Source organism: Carettochelys insculpta, chromosome 9 (genome assembly GCF_033958435.1).
Source record: "Carettochelys insculpta isolate YL-2023 chromosome 9, ASM3395843v1, whole genome shotgun sequence".
Taxonomy (NCBI): Eukaryota; Metazoa; Chordata; order Testudines; family Carettochelyidae; genus Carettochelys; species Carettochelys insculpta.
In genome coordinates, this window is record NC_134145.1 from 11,724,710 (window position 1) to 11,741,110 (window position 16,401).

General features: G+C 47.9%; 1 protein-coding gene across 1 annotated transcript in view; it reads right to left on the reverse strand.

Annotated features, from left to right (window-relative positions):
- Window positions 1-16,401, reverse strand: part of LRP8 (LDL receptor related protein 8) — a 248,709-nt gene that overhangs the window by 48,280 nt on the left and 184,028 nt on the right. Inside the window, 1 exon segment of the mRNA XM_075003534.1 lies at window positions 11,046-11,177. Coding sequence (XP_074859635.1) covers window positions 11,046-11,177 — 132 coding nt within the window.

The following is a 16,401-nucleotide window of genomic DNA, read 5'->3' on the forward strand; positions in this document are numbered from 1 at the left end:
AAGCCATGAATGCAAGTAGGCTGGAGCACATGTATTAGCACAATATGTGAAGGGGGAGAAAACTGTTGAGTCATGACCATGAGAGTGTCTGTCTCATGATCTCTTCACCTCTGCCCTATCCAACTGGTGAGCAGGTGAGCAGGCCCCCCCCATCTTGAGCCCCCAAATCTGCCCCCTTACTCCCAAGCTTTGTCCCCCCTGCCCATCCCAGGCTTAAACCCTCTCATCCCAAAACTGACTCACCCCCATCCCTAAGTTTAACCCTCTCAGCCCCAAATCAGCCCCCAGGACTAACCCATCCAAAGTCCCAGTCTTTCTAATCTGTCTTCATATAGCACCCGTTCCAAACCCCTCATCATTTTTGTTGCCCTTTTCAGAATCTTTTCCAATGCCAATATATCTTTTTTGAGATAAGGCAACCACATCTATATGGATATTCAAGATGTAGGTGGTACCATGGATTTATATAGAGGCAATGAGATATTCTCTGTCTTACTTGCTGTTCCTTTTTTAAAGATTCCTAGCAACCTGTTTGCCTTTTTGACTGCTGCAGGACATTGAGTGGATGTTTTCAGAGAACTATCCACAATGACTGTAAGATCTCTCTCGAGTGGTTATAGCTAAATTAGTCCCCATCATTTTGTATGTATAGTTGGGATTATTTTTCTAACGTGCATTACTTTACATTTATCAAAATTAAAATTAATTTGCCCTTATGTTGCCCAATCACTTAGTTTTGTGCAGTCATCTTATATTTACACCATTTGTGTTTATGAAGGTAAAGTTTGCAATCTGAAAGATTGTGTACCCAGAATTCACCATGGAGTTAAACTTCCACCACATAGAATTTGGTTACATTCACAATTTGTAACTACACTCAGGTACTTTGCTACCTCAACACTGGGATTCAGACCTGCAATTAATCCCAGTTACAGCGGGAGTTGTTGTTGGCACAAATGCTGGCCCAAAATCACTGTCACTTGAGCCACTGTAACTTGAATGCTTCGCTTCATGGTGCTTTGGTCTGCCTCTTTTGAGATTATTCCACTGACTGAGAGATCTCACCAATGAGAGCAAATTTGCTCATGCTGTATGGGTCTCCCAAGGAGAGCTACTGCAGGGAGATGAATTCCTCATGGAAGTGACTATTTCTCTGTCCCTGGCAGCAATCCATGCCTAACAGACCCATGCAAATAGTCTTGCCTGGCTCTGGAACCAGTGTTTATTTTAGTAGGTTAATCTAGCCCCGACTGGAATTAGCAGTGGTCCATACTGTTACTGTTAGGACGAATAGCCATGCTGATGTTTCTAAACAGAAACACTGTACTCCTACTTCATGCCAGTACATGCTCTCTGGCCTGCCTATATGCATTGCCTGGTTTGGAGAACATGATGCCTGCTCACCAGTTGGACAGGGAAGAGGTGAAGAGATCATGAAATAGACATTCTCATGGTCAAAATAGAAATGCATATTAAAAAAAATGAAAAATGAATAAATTCTCACTGTTTATTATTTATTCAGAACAATAATAGCACATAGTGATAATTTGTATATATTCAAAGGAAGGTTCCCCCCCCGCCCCCAAGGACCGGTACTGGGCTGCAGACCACACTTTGGGAAATGCTGCTCGAGCTAAAATGTATTAAAAGTGCCATTTTTGCTCAGACTGAGAAGGTGTGTCTACACGGGCACAAATCTTTGAAATGGCCATGCTAATGGCCGTTTCGAATATTACTAATGAATCGCTGAATTGAATATTCAGCATCCTAATGCTAATGAGACGCTGAATATTCAATTCAGCGTCTCATTAGTAATCTTCGAAATATGGCTATTTCGAAGATATATGCCTGTGTAGACACAGCTAGAATGTTACTAACATGAATTCCAAAACAGCTCAGGATTGGTCATTTCAGTTGCTATCCCCAAGTCATCTTCAGCTTGTTCAAGGCACATGCAAGCTCTCAAAATGAAAATTACTCCAAACACAAGAAACTTCCCATCCAAACATTTCTACAGAAAACTTGCTTACATTCTATTTCAACTTGTTTTCTGCTCTGTGAAAGGAAAGGCTTTTGGTTTGACATGGAGCTCTGCTTGAGAGCTGCAGCTGACATTGTGGATGAAGCTTCATTTAAACAAGAGCAAACAAAAAGTCTGCAGAGAAAAGAGGTTTTGACTTAGAAATATTTAAAAAAAGATCAGGATGATGCATACTGCAGAGATAAGAGAAAAGGGATAAAGAAAGATTCGAAAGAGAGAAGAAACAAGAATGTTAGCAGAGTATTGGTAGATAGACGTAGTGAGGTTTATCAGATTTGGATGAAAGAGAGGATTGCTGTGAATCCTTCATAAGAACTCAGAGTTTAACAGCAAAAACATTTGTGCTCGAGGAACAAAAAAAAAAAAAAACAACTTAATGTGATAAATAGCCACATCTAAAGTGCCTTCTTTCTAGCACTTCAGTACTTTCCATGCATGTCTGATTTCAAAAAAGTTTATTGAATTCAGGTGAAAAGACATGCTAGACTGACAGGCCGTGAGATTGAAAGTCTTTTATTTGTAGGGCGACCATATCACCCTATCCCAAATATGGGACAGGGAGATAATGGGGGAGGGGCAGCTCATCCCAGCTCCTCTGAGCCCTGGGAGCTGGGAAGGAGGCGACAACCGCCCACACTCCCCAAACCCCAGCTACAGCAGCCCCCAGCGCTCCTGGGAGCCCCGAGAAAGCAGCAGGGATGGGGCAGTTGCGGCTGCCAGAGGAAAATACGGGACAATTAGTCCCTTTTTAAAAGTCAGTCGGGACACCTTTTTGGCATCCCAGATACAGGACCATCCTGCCCAACTAGGGTGACGATCTGTCCTGTATTATTTATTTATTTATTTAATGCACAAGGAAGGCAAAACAGCAGAAATACTTTCCCACAAATGTGCCTCAGCCCAGCCCTAGACCTAGATAGCTGCTCATCCTAAATTTCTACTCAGTCCTTGACCTCTCTGCTGTGGCTGCCAATTGGAATCCCTAATGGGGGGCTGTTTTGTGGTATGGACACACCAGTGCACAAAAAACTGGTCAAACGCCACTCTTTTGTTTCACACACACTACTTGCCAACTTCAGAAGATGATAAAATTTGTCCTCAGAGTAATCTCCATGTTAAGAATCCACCTGTCCATGGAATGAGATGAAGATAACAAAGGATCCAGCAAATGAAATGCCCAGGAAGGAAATTCTCAACTGTTTCTAAATCCATATTAATAGCACAATTATCCTGAAATAAACTGATACTTAGAACACACTTTATTACCCTTTCACGGTAATAAAAATGAAGTTAACTGCAAGCAATTTAAAACAGATTTCTATTAAACATGTACTCAATACAGCAATCCTTGTTTGTGGAAGTCGTACAACTAAAATGAGGGTTACAGGTTTTAGTCTTAAAACCGTTTTCAGACCACTAATTCAGCACTCCAAAAAAATCACCTTTTCAAGAAATAATTAGTTCTGATCTGGACCTGAAACACCCTCTAATCCATTTTTTTTCCAACTTAAAAGACAAATGCATAAAATATTTATTTTAGAGACATTTATATTGAGCCATACATACAAACAACAGGCACATTGTTTTAAAAACTCTAAGTCCCATATTAATAAGTGATGCTGGCACTTTGGAGATGAAGTCACAGTGGAAGTCAATGTGACCTGGGATTCTAAGGCAGGGGTGGGGAACCATTTTCAGATGAGGGGCCGTGCAAGTTGAGAAGCAAAACTTGCACTGATGTGATCCAGAGAAGCTGCAGTTCCCGCCCCTGCTCCAAGGGCATCTCTGAGCTGTCACACAACTCAGAAAAAGAGACAACATTAGTGTGAACCTGGGATTTCTACAAGTTTTGTCCAGAGCATCAACATGGGAAAGTCGGCATGCAACATACAGATGTTTACGTCTATTCATACCCCTTAGTCTGAACTGACATGTCCTGACACACTATTGAAAATGGGACTTAGGCTCTGAAGTCACAAAAGTGCTTTGAAAAATGTGTCCCTAATACTAGTGGTGGGGAACCCCTGGCTTGCAGTTCAGTCTGGATCTGGATCCCGAGGCTCAGGGTTCCCCTCCATAGCATCTGGTTTGCGGCAGGGTGGAGAGTTTGGAGCCCCAAGCAAGCTGGGGCTGGACACAGACTGCAGGCTCTGCCGAGATCAGGGAGAGCAGGAAGCAGCTCTGTGCTCCGCTGCCACTCGCCATTGTTCCCTTCTGTCCCCTCCCTCCCTGCCAGGTCCTTCATCTCCACCTGCCCCCTCCTTCCAACCTCCCATACCCTCCCTGACCTTTCCCTTCCTGACTCCACCCCCCAAACCCTCCTGCACCTTTCCTCCCACCTACACCTACACCCACACCCCAGCCTGCTCCTGCACCCCCATCCACCCAGACCCCCACCCTGAGCCTGCTCTTGCAGTTCACTCGGGCCCAGATCTCCAACCTCCACCCACTGCTGCACCTTCTCTCCCACCTTTTCCCCCTACAGTAAAGGTTTTTTTTCTTCTGCTTCTCACTGGTGTGTTCCCCATCTGACTTGTCTATGGATCAGTGGCCCCCAACCCAAAAAAAGGCTCCTCACCCCGGTCTATACCTAATTTATACTTGAAGATCAGTTTGGTGAGCCATGTCAAAACTTTCTACGTGACTATGTTACAGTTGTTCTTTAGAACTCGCAACTATCAAAAGAACAAATCAAAACCATATTGGGCAAAATTCATTTATGTAATGGCTCATTCCTGTATGATTAGTTTATGAATAAAATCGACTAAAATACTGAAATACACCAGAATCAATGTTCTTATTTTCTTCTACAACACACGTCCTGGGCTGAACTTCATGTGAAGTTGTAAAAGAAATTTCAGTATGGACACAGAGAACAATTTATTTTGTGCTGTAAGGTGCCTTGATGACAAACAGAAGGATGATATGCTATCAACAAATAAAGCCAGTTTTGCTCATGAACACAGAGTCAGTGATGCTGCCCGATTAGAAATGAGACTTGAATTTATCCTTCTAAATGGCTCTTGGTATTTTAGGTGAGATTATCTATTGATCTCCCCACACTGGAGGTAGGGAATACTTGCAAAAACTGTGAATAAATGAAGAAAAATGGTGTGTAAGTATCTCTACCCCAAAATCTTGTAATGGACCACATCCAACTGCTCAATGTACTCAACAGTTCATAGAATTATCAGCAACCATGAAATACTGCATTCCCATCCCCACATGTGTAATTAATGGCTAAAGAAAATTTCCTTTGGTAAAATCGAGCTAGGGAAAAAATACTGCCAATAAAACCAAAATTAGGGAACATATTTCACTCCAAGTACACAAAAGCTTCTCCCTTGGAACTAAATAGCTGGTGAATATTTTAGGTCAGATGCCCATCTTCTGTACTGTGTCCTAGCTCTGTTGAACCCAATGAACTATTCTAATTCATAATAGCTGCGGACCTTGAACTGCAGTAGCGTGGATCATGTCTGGAAGCTCACTGTTAAAGGTCTTGTGTCCCTGTGACACCCTACCCTGGCAAAAGGACAGAGAGAAGTCCTCCAGGCACCCTAGAGTGGCTGAAGAGGAACACTCAGAGGGCTGATGGAGCAGCCAATAAGGGGCCAGAAGGTCCCTATATAAGACACACAGCAGAGTGGAGAAGTTCAGTTGCTGTGTAGAGCTCAAGGAGTGAAGACCTCATGATTGGCTTGCTGAAAGAGCAGCAGTACTATGGGCAGGTACCTGTGGAGCACCCACTGAAGGCAGGACACAAGCCCGGGAAAGACGGCTGAGGACAGGGTGCCTGGCTAGCAAGAGAAGCAGCAGAAATAAAGGAGGGTGAGTGCAGGCAGGCTGAATCCCAGGGGGCAGAGGACAGGTCAGTGAGGATACTGAGACGGACCGCACTTATCGGTTTGAAGACTGAGCCCAGGGAAGCCTCTTGAAACTCCACCCACTGCAGATACTTAGATGGCCCTGGCACGGTGGCTGAAGACGACAATGCATTTGGGAGATGCCTTAGAATGATGACCCCATGCCAGGGCCGTCATAAGGCCTGGAATGGAGCACTGTGTGCTGCCTGGCTGGTGAACCAAATCGCTGAAGACTCGTGTAGTCTTATAATGCACAATAAATTAATTAGTTATAATCAATATAAACAATGCAACCTTATAGTTTTGTAAGTAATAAGGTCGTTATAATGAATGTACGTTGTGATACTAATTACCTACATGATGTAGGCCTCAGCACCAGGCAGCTTTGTTAACTTAGCTCCAGTTCTGTGTAATGTTGGTGCATTCTGATGTTAAGCTGTAAAGCATAGTGATGCTAGCATTGCAAAGAAATGTCGTAACTCTTCATTCCATGCTACAGTTATGCAAATGTGGTGTCCGTGTGAATGAGAGAAAGCCATAAAGACCACTGCATACCCAGAGGAGCAGAGGCAGGGCTGAAGACTGGACAGGGAAGACTGGACCTGGCAGACTGATGAGCCTCAAAGTTAGGAGCAAGCACCCCCTGATTGGGATCTGATAACTTTCCCGGAAAACACCACCCAGGAGGGGATGTCAGCATACTGATATCAGATAACTGCAAGATCAACTTTGTGTTGCAGAAGGACTGATTGTGATGATAAGTGACTGATTAAGGCTTTGATAGAGCAACATGCATAAACTTGCATGGAGGAAAATCCCTATAAAGGATGTGGGTATCTTGTATTATTCTTTGGGTTTCATCTTGCTAAGATTTGGAGTGCCCGTCTGGACTGGAAAACCCCCGCGTCTCGTCCTCACACCTGACTTATCTGATCAATAAGTCAGGGCGAGGAACAGACTGGTAAATATAACATCTGCAGGGTGTGTGTATATGTGTGTGTAAAAGCATGCACTATTTTGTTATATTATCAATAAATGTGGCATGTTGCCTTATCCCTGTGAAAAAGATCCCGTGTGCTCCTTTTAAGCGTAACCCCTGTTGCGGGAACCTTCAGTTTGTGGGGGATAGGCAGCTCATGAGAGCTGGCAGCCACCCCGTAGTAAGAACTAAAGAAAAAACAGGCAACCAAACAACCAATGGGGCCACCCCTAAACAAAGAGTGATTGCAGGCAATATCAACCTATTAAAGAGGTGCTTGCAAGAGGTATTGGCCAATCCTGTTTCAAGCACATTGTTGCTTGCAATGGTTTTCAAAATTTATCCATTCCACGGAGCTCTCTGAGTGAGATTCCTTCACAACCTCATCTTAGTAATTATCATTATTTGTATCAACCACAGATACGTGCTAAGCATCCCACAAGTCAGTTAGCTACAGTCACTGTCCCACATAGATTACAGTGTAAATGAGATCTCTTCCCAACCTGGCTTGGATAAATTGTTCAGATTTCCAGGATGGTTTTTGTGGACCACATTTGAGAATCCTTTAGCTTAACGTATAATTAAATGCAGAGATGTCTACGTAAAATTGGACAGCTTTGAGATGACAGTAGCATAAATGCAGAGAGACAAAGGTAGGCGTGTGTGTGTGTAAAAACTGTAAAAACTATTACAGAATGCTCATTGGTAAAAGCATATTCTTAAAGTTAGCTAAATCTGAGAGAGTTTTGTGATATCATCTCAAAGCACAGTAACTACTGGGAAGAGAAACATCCTGCATTTGTTATTGATTAAATATTATTGAGTGTTTACCAGGTGTTGAGTGCTGTATGAAACAGAGATGGATGTGGTAAACTAGTTAATAAGAAGCAGAAAAGGCAGAAGAGTTCAACAATTTTTTCTGCTCTGTATTTGGAAAGAAGCAGAATACGTGTACAATTTGAGTAGGCTGAAGGACTTTCCAGAGACACAAGAAGGTGAAGGTGCATCTTTTATTGGACCCAGTTCAGTCTGGCCTGAAGAAGAGCTCTATACAAGCTGAAGAACTTGTCTCTCGCCCACAAACATTGGTCCAATAAAAGACATTACCTTATCCTCTCTGCCTCTCTAATGTCCAGGGACCAATATGGCTACAAGAACATTGCATACAACAAAGGAAGAACGTTCTAGTCCATAAGTAACTCAGGACATTGGTAGGCAATGTCTACCAGGTACAAACATTTTTTTTAAAGCAGGCATAAATAACTTGCACTTCAGAGTCCTAAAAAGTTGGCTGAGAAACTATTTCTCCTGCTGATATTAATTTTTAATGAATCTTGGAATACAGGGGAAATTCCCAAAGACTAAATGGTGCTAATGTGCCAATAGTCAAAAAGGGCAAAGAGGATGACCCCAGCAATTGGAGGGCAGTTAGCCTCACATCAGCCCTGGGCAAAATAATGGAAATGCTGCTACAGAATTCATTTGATAAAGAATGAAAAGATAAGAATATAATCAATTCCTGTCAATGTGGTTTTATGGAAAACGAGTCTTTCATGTCAAACCTGATTTCATTCTTCAATGAGACCACAAGTTTGGCTGATAAAGGTGACTATCTAGATGCCATATACTTAGACTTTTGTCAGGTTTTACCCCCTCAAAACTCTAATTAAAAATGTGCATAATGCCAACAGACCAAGGTTGAGCATAGAACCTGTGAGCAAAGGGTCTAAAGCCCTGCACTCTACCACATGAGCTAAAGGCCAGCTGGCTTTCAGATGAGGCTATAGAGCAAGGACTTCACTCATCCTAGATGAGGTCTCAGTATCTCTGTGTACCACATGCTTCCCTGGGCTGAGGAGGCATGTCCCAAGCTTCTGAGAGCCTTCCAGCAGTTCTTCCTGGCCAACGCACCAATTGTAATACTGACAGACCTAGGTTGCTAGCACCAGGAACAGAACCTGTGAGCATAGGATCCAAAGCCCTGCACTCCACCACATGAGCTAAAGACCAGCTGGCTCTCAGCCAAGGCTGTAGAGCAGAGGCTTCACTCACCCTGGATGAGGTCTCAGTACCTCTGGCTACTACATGTGAATTATACAATAGCAACAGAACAGATGATAAATGGATAAAGAAGTGGCTCACTGGGAGAACCCAGAAAGATGTCAGTGAACAGGAAACATCTTTGGATATGGTGTTTGCAGAGGGGTTCCCTAGGGACCTGACACAAAGGTTGGTATAAAGATAAGCATTGAGAACCAGGCAGTTATACATAGTGAGCTAGATTGCTTGATAACCTTAGCCCAGTCAGACATAATGTGTTTCCATATAGCCTACTGAGAAGTTATAGACCCTCAGAATGTGGCAAAAAGGGCTTTGGTTGTATGAATGAGGGTGTAGTAGAGAGGTGATATTACTTTGCATATAGCACTGAGACTCATGCAGGAATAACATGTACAGTTCCCGTACCCACATTTTGAAAAGCTTGTTGAAATATTGAAAACGGTGTAGAAATTTGATACTAAAATGAACTGAGGCCTCGAGAAATGCCTTAAAGTATAAGCTCTTTTAAGTCTCTATCTGATCAGCTCATCAAAAAGAAAATTGGGAAGTGACTGATTACAGTATATAAATACCTTCACAAGGAGAAAATACAGACTATTAAAGGGCTCTTTAGTCCTACAAAGGGAAGGCAGAACACGAACCAATGGCTGGAAGGCACAGCTAAACAAATACAAATTAGAAGTGAGACACAATTTTGTTAAAAACCAGTGAGGGTGATTAATCACTGGGACAAGTTACTAAGGGAAATGGTGGATTCTCCAGCTCCTGATGTGTTGAAATCAAAACTGTACACCCTTTTCCAAGATACACTTTTCCCAAGTGACTGGGTTTCAATAGAGAAGGAGCTGGGTGAAATGTAAAGGCTGTTGATACTCAGGCAATCTAATGGCACCTTCTGGCATCATACTATATGATCTCTCAGTTTAAAAGCTGCTGAAGACGGATCATTATCATATTTATTTAGACACACTTAATGCCATGGGTGTGCATGGTACTTTCAACAAGTATGATTTCCCTGCATGGGGAGTTTGCCAAAGACCAAAAAATTTGACAACAGACAAGAAGGGGAACCAGCGGAACATATAGGGACAGCGCAAGAGCCTTTAAGGGCATATAGCTACCCCAAACTGACAGTGGTTCCAAGCTGGATTCTGTATCACTGACTTCAAAAAAAAGCAAACAAACAAAAAAAGAAAGCCACCACAGATGAAGTGTCTGAGAAATGGACTATCTTACACCAGAGGATTAGAACTGACAGGCCTGATGAAATAAGTGAATTTCAAAGAGAAATGTGGCTGAAGAAAGGGGTACCATTTGGGTCACACACAATAGTAATAATCATCATCATCATCATCATAAAAAAGCGCTAATAGCCTTACCAATTTAGCTGTGTGATCTCATCAGAACTCCCAAAGTGACCAGAAGTGGGCATAGGAAGTACTTGGCTGCAGTGTTCCCTTTAATTTTTTTCCATCCACATGCAGAATAAATGTTGTTATATGCACCGAGGACTGTGCAGATGGGCACCACCAACAGAAACACATGGGAGACTGTGGGTGCTCTGTTAATGAGCTGTATGGTATCTAAATCTCTCTTGGGCAGCTACCCAAGTGCTCACTACTTGGATAGCAGCTCTTAAATACAACAGATACGCCACAAGAAGTACTGTTGCTGATTCAAGAGGAAGCACTCCGTTCCCTTGAATCAGTGATACATCCATGATCAAGTATGGAGGCTTGGGGCAGTGTGCTGTTTTCAGGAAGACACACAAAACCAGTTTGTTTCCCGTTAAAGTCCCTACAGCACTTTTTGCTAACCCGTATACCTTAACCAAATTCAAGATGTGTTCTGTAATTATAACTGCAGTCTACTAGAGTGACAAAGAATACTCAGTTGTGCACAAAATCTCCTCTACATTCCTCAAGTTGCTTCAACCAGTGATGTGAACTTTTGTTTCTCTGCTTAAAATCCACCGAACGGCATTGGCAATATAGAGTGACTGGACTCTGTTGGTGAGAAAAGTCATCTCTTCACATGTAATCTATAAATCACATAAGGGGCCTTCTGGAAGAAAGCTGCTGTATAGATGTTAACTCACCTTTATTAGTGCAGCCAGCCTCATCAATTCCACTTGCACAGTCTTTCTCTCCATCACATCTCCAGGATGATGGGATACATTTGTTGCTTGAGTCCCCACAGCTAATTTTTTCAGCAGGGCACACTTGTTTGGCTTAAAAAAATACAAAGAAAATAAATGCAGATATGAAAACAGTAAACGCGATTTTGGCTTTATTAAAATTAACGTGACAAATTCTGAAACTGATATCCAGGTAAAATCCCTATAATAAGTGGCAGAGTCCATTGATATCGATGGTATTTGGGCATGTTTAGAATTCCAAAACTCAAATGCAGCTATATCACAATAAAAACACTTCAGAGCTGATATTTATTTAAATAGTTGGCAAATAATTTACTTGTCACATTTTTGATATTTGCTCTGGCAGCAGCTAATTATATAGTGAGGTTTTTTTTTCATTGTTGGATTGTGTTTTGGTTTTTGGGCTGCTATTCATCCATTTCTGAGTTTCATGAAGGAAGAGCAATTTCCCCTGTGAGACAATGGAGATAAGCAGACAGGGTAATGACAAACTTACAGATTTTGCAAACATACAACTTCGGTTGGCTGAAAATTCGAAAATACCACAATAAAAGGCACTGGGCCACAAACAAGCTTTGGTGAAAATACAGAAGCATTCTCATTTGTACTAGTTGTACAATGCTGAAACTCCTCCCTCGACTTCAGTGAAGTGACTTCTGATGTATATCTGTACATGTAAGGTGAGACTCAAATCTATTTTTAGCGTAACTTACTCTTTACAATCCCATTACATTGTGTGGTTTAAACCACATAATTAAGTACTGTGGGCTGTTTATCCAATCAGTCATTCAGTAAACATTTCAATTTCTATTTTTAGAAAATTCTGTTTTCAACTGGATTTTTCCATTTGTCCTAATGCTGTGTGGTAAACCCGGTGGTAGACCCTTACCTGGAAGCTTCCGGAGCCTTCTAGAAGGACAGTATACTGGGTTCTATTTGAAGGCTAGGGAGTGGGCAGGCGCAGCCCATCCACAGCTAAAAGGTCCCTCTTAAAGGGAGAGGGAACCCATTAAAAAAAAAAACCCATGGCCCCAACAAAGTACGGGGGACAACTAAAGAGAAAACAGGGATGGGAGTGGAGGTCAAAGGTTTAAAACAAGGGAACCAGAAGGGGACACCGAGCAGAGAACCCCGGACAGCGCCCACTGCCCCTCAAAGGTGTCGAGAGAGCCAGTGGACACCGCCCAAAGGAACTCTGCCCGGATTCGTGAGCGAAGAGCGGAGCAGAAATAGGCCCCACAGTCGCAGGCTTCCCCCCGGCCAGCCTCCTCTCCCAGGTGTTGTAAATGGCCACCTTGGCTGTGGCCAGGAGGAGGCTGACGAGGAGGTCCCGCGACTTAGTGGGGCCACGGATGGGGTGTGTCAGGATAAGAAGGTTCGGGGAAAGTGCAGCCAGAATTTCAATGGAAGATTCTGGAGGAGCCGGACAAGGGACTGCAACCTGGTGCACTCAACGTAAATGTGCGCCAGCGTCTCCCTCATGCTGCAAAAAAAGCAGGTGTCGGGGAGGGGGGTGAACCGCGCGCCAGGTACACGCCCGTGCTCACCGCCCCATGGAGGATTCTCCAGCCAATGTCCCTGGCGGGCCACAGGACCAAGGTAGAACAAAGGCTGGCCCACCGGGCCTCCCCACCCTTCGAAGGTGGTAGAAGGTCCCGCCACTTGTGGTCTGGGCGGGACGTGAGGGTGGGGAAGTGGAGCATGTGAAGCACGAGCGTGTACAGATGACATCGGGGCGTGGTTCAGAACGGGACCGGCTGCAAGGCGTGCAGCCGGCTGGGAAGATGCAGGGGAGGGGGGCAGGAAGGCTCGCGGAGCTGGGGGCCCACAGAGAGGTCCGGAGGACCAGGAGTAAGACGGGGACGGGGTGCACCCTCTCGCAGGACCCAGCGTAGGTAGACGTGAGCAGCGGGTGGCAAGGCAGCCTTCACCTCCTCGAGTACGCACCAGAGAGAGCGAAGGGTGGAGAGCCCCATGCGCTGGGTGAGTGCCGGGGCCTCCATCCAGTCTCCCCGGTCGTAGTCCAGGAGGTCTCCGACCCTGGTGATTCCACCAAGGACCAGCCTCCGGCACACCGTGGGGGACTCCGCCGCCTGCACACGGAGGTGGGGGTTGTGTAGCAGGGGCTCTGCGAGGAGGTCTTCCCCCGCGGTGGCCCCTAAGGACCTGGAGACTGTGAGCAGCCGCCAGGTGCGGAGGAGGTCCTGGTGGAAGGCCGGCAGCTCTGAGAGATCTCGCGGATGGCCTCTCAAAGGCAGATAAAGGAGCTGCCGGTCGTATCGGAGCCCTCGGAAGCGACGGAGGAAAGCGTGTGCCAGCGTGCTCCATGCCGGACTATCTGCGCTATTGTTATTGAGGAGTCCCTGCAGGGCCCGGAGGCGGAAGACATGGACCTGAGTGCGGAGGCAGGTCAGGCCCTGTCCTCCCTCCTCCGGGGGGGAGATGGAGAACCCCTGCAGGGACCCAGTGCAGTCCTGGCCAAAAGAACTCCAGAATTACCTTCTGGAGGATGGCCAGGAAACCCGGGGGTGGGACAAGGGTGCTGAGACGGTGCCAGAGATGGGCAGGACTAATTGATTAAGCACCCGTGCTCTCCCCCGGAGGGAGAGGCACTGGAGCAGCCCCGCCCACCTCCGCAACCGCTCAGCCACCCTGCCCTCTAAACCCTGCCCGTTTTCTAGTGGAAAGGGACGCGTGGCAGATAGGAAGATGCCCAGATAGGACAGTGGACCTGGGCAGAGGAGGCTGCCAAGTAGATGGCTTGGCAGGTCTCCAACCGCACCAGGTCTCCCGGGTCCTGGATCACGAGGAGTACGTCATCGGCGTACGCCGACAGGACCAGCCGCAGCTCTGGCTCATGGAGCACCAACCCTGTCAACCTTCACCAAAGGAGACAGAGGAAGGGCTCGATGGCCAGAGCGTAGAGCTGGCCTGACAGCGGGCAGCCCTGACGCACCCCTCGCCCGAAGCTGACCGGAGCGGTCAGGGTCCAGTTGAGCGTGACCAGACACTCTGAGGCAGCTTACAGCACCTGGAGAAACCCGATGAAACAGGGTCCGAAGCCGGAGGCCCGCAGAGTGCCCAGGAGATACCCATGGTCCACCCTGTCGAACGCCTTCTCCTGGTCCAAGGACAGGAGGGCGAACGACAAACCATTCCTACACCCGAGCTCCAGGAGATCCCGGACCAGATAGAGGTTATCGAAGATGGTACAGCCCAGGACGGTGTAGGTCTGGTCGGGGTGGACCACGTCCTGCAGCACAGACCCCAAGCGACAGGAGATGGCTTTGGCGATTATCTTGTAGTCCGTGCCGAGGAGCGAGATGGGACGCCAGTTCCGAAGGTCGTGGGGGTCCCCCTTTTTGGGCAGCAGGGTGAGGACGGCCTGCCCGCACGACAGGGGGAGGACCCCGCTCTGCAAGGACTCGGCCCAGACGCTGAGCAGGTCTGGGCCGAGGACATCCCAAAACACGCGGTAGAACTCCACAGTCAGCCCGTCCATGCCCGGGGATTTGTTGGTCGGCATGAGACAGAGGACTTCCGAGAGCTCAGCCAGAGTGAGAGGAAGCTCCAGCCGGTCCCGGTCGCCCGTGCTGACTGAAGGGAGTTGGTCCCAAAGCACTCTGGAGGCGTCGGCATCAGTCAGATCCGGAGAGAAAAGGGTGGCGTAGAAGGCGCGAGCCCTCTCGCGCATCTCCGCTGTATCCATAAGAGGGGTGCCATCCTCCGCGAGGAGGCAGAGGATATATTTCTTGGCACCCTTCTTTTTCTCCAGGGCGTAGAAGAAACGGAAGCCGCAGTCCATCTCCCGAAGGAGCTGGATCTGCGACCTCACAAAGGCCCCCTGCGCCCGAAGGGTGTCGAGGGCCCTGAGCTCGTCCCGCTTCTCCCGGTACATGCCGCAGAGGGGTGGATCCCCAGGGCTGGTGGCCAGGCGCCACTCCAGCTCAAGAACCTCCCGCTCCAGCTGTCCTATCAACGCATCCCGCTGCCGGCTGGCCCCCCACAGGTATAGTCGCGGCAGAAGAGCTGCGTGCGCACCTTTCCCAGATCCCACCACCGCCATGCCGAGGGAAAGGTGCACTGTTGCCCGCGCCAGGCCAGCCAGAACTCCCGGAAGGACACCACGAAGCCCACATCCCCCAGCAGGCTATTATTAAAATGCCAGTAGGCCGACCCCTGCTCCCCCGGTGAAAGGGAAGCCTTCACGGCCACCAGGTGGCCTGGAGGGGGGAGGGTTACAGGTTTTTGGATGGGGCATTGATTGGAGAGGGGAGCAGGGGTGGGGGTAAAGAGGGGGGCGAGGGTGGGAGTAGGGCCTGGGATGGGAGCGGAGGGGATCTCAGGAGGGGGAACTTCCACGGGCAGTGGAAGGGGAGTTGGGGTTAGGGGCAAGGTGCCCACACACTCGGCAGCGGGCACCGACGGGGTGGCAGGAATGGTGGTAGGGTTTTTGGGTCCAAAAGGGGAGGGAGGGCATAATGGGAACACCAGTTGTCCTGGGGCGTCCGGGGGCTGGCCAACCCCCGCCGGGAGGTCGTCCCTGATTGAGAGGAGGGCTGCACCCCGCGACGTCCCGGAGCAGGGAAGGGGGGCAGTTAAAGGGGTGCTAGTGAACAGGGAGGAGGGGGGTGGGGAGTAGAGGGACGGCCCGCAGGCCTCCAATAGAAGGCCATCCGTGTAAAGGGCTGCCGGGGTGAGATCCAGGGCCTCAACCTCCTGCGAGAGGAGGGCGAGGCCGAGGCTTACGTCGTCCGGACGCTCCACAGGGGTAAGCTGGGCAGTGGCCAGAGGGGTGTCGGAGGAGGACGAGGGGACGACGGAGGCAGTCTCTGTTTTTTGAGGCTCCAGCTCCAGGGCAGAAGGGGTGGTGTCCTTTATGGCCGCAGCGGCGACTCCAGCCACCGCCGGCAGATGGTCGGTGGCCAGGGGTTCGGTGGGTGGGCTGGGGCTGGAGGCTCTTTTTGGTCCTTTGCGGGGCACGCCCATCCCATCCTCCGACGGGGTGGGGTGCCAGGCACGCGCATTTCCTTTCTTCCTTTTTCCCCCTACCAGCACCCAGTCCTCCAAGGAGCGGGGCTGGGTGGCAGAGGAGGAAGGGCCAGGGGACTGAGGCAGCAAGGAAGGAGGGAGGAAAGGAGGGGCCGGGACAGCAGGGGGAGGGGATGGCCCGCCCTGGGGTGGGCCCTGCCCAGGTCCTGCTGCTGGCCCTGCCTCCCCCTCCTCCATGGGCCCAGCTCTTGTGCCCGTTCAGGCGCCGGTGCCCGCTTCCTCCTGCCTGGCCCCATGTGGCCGG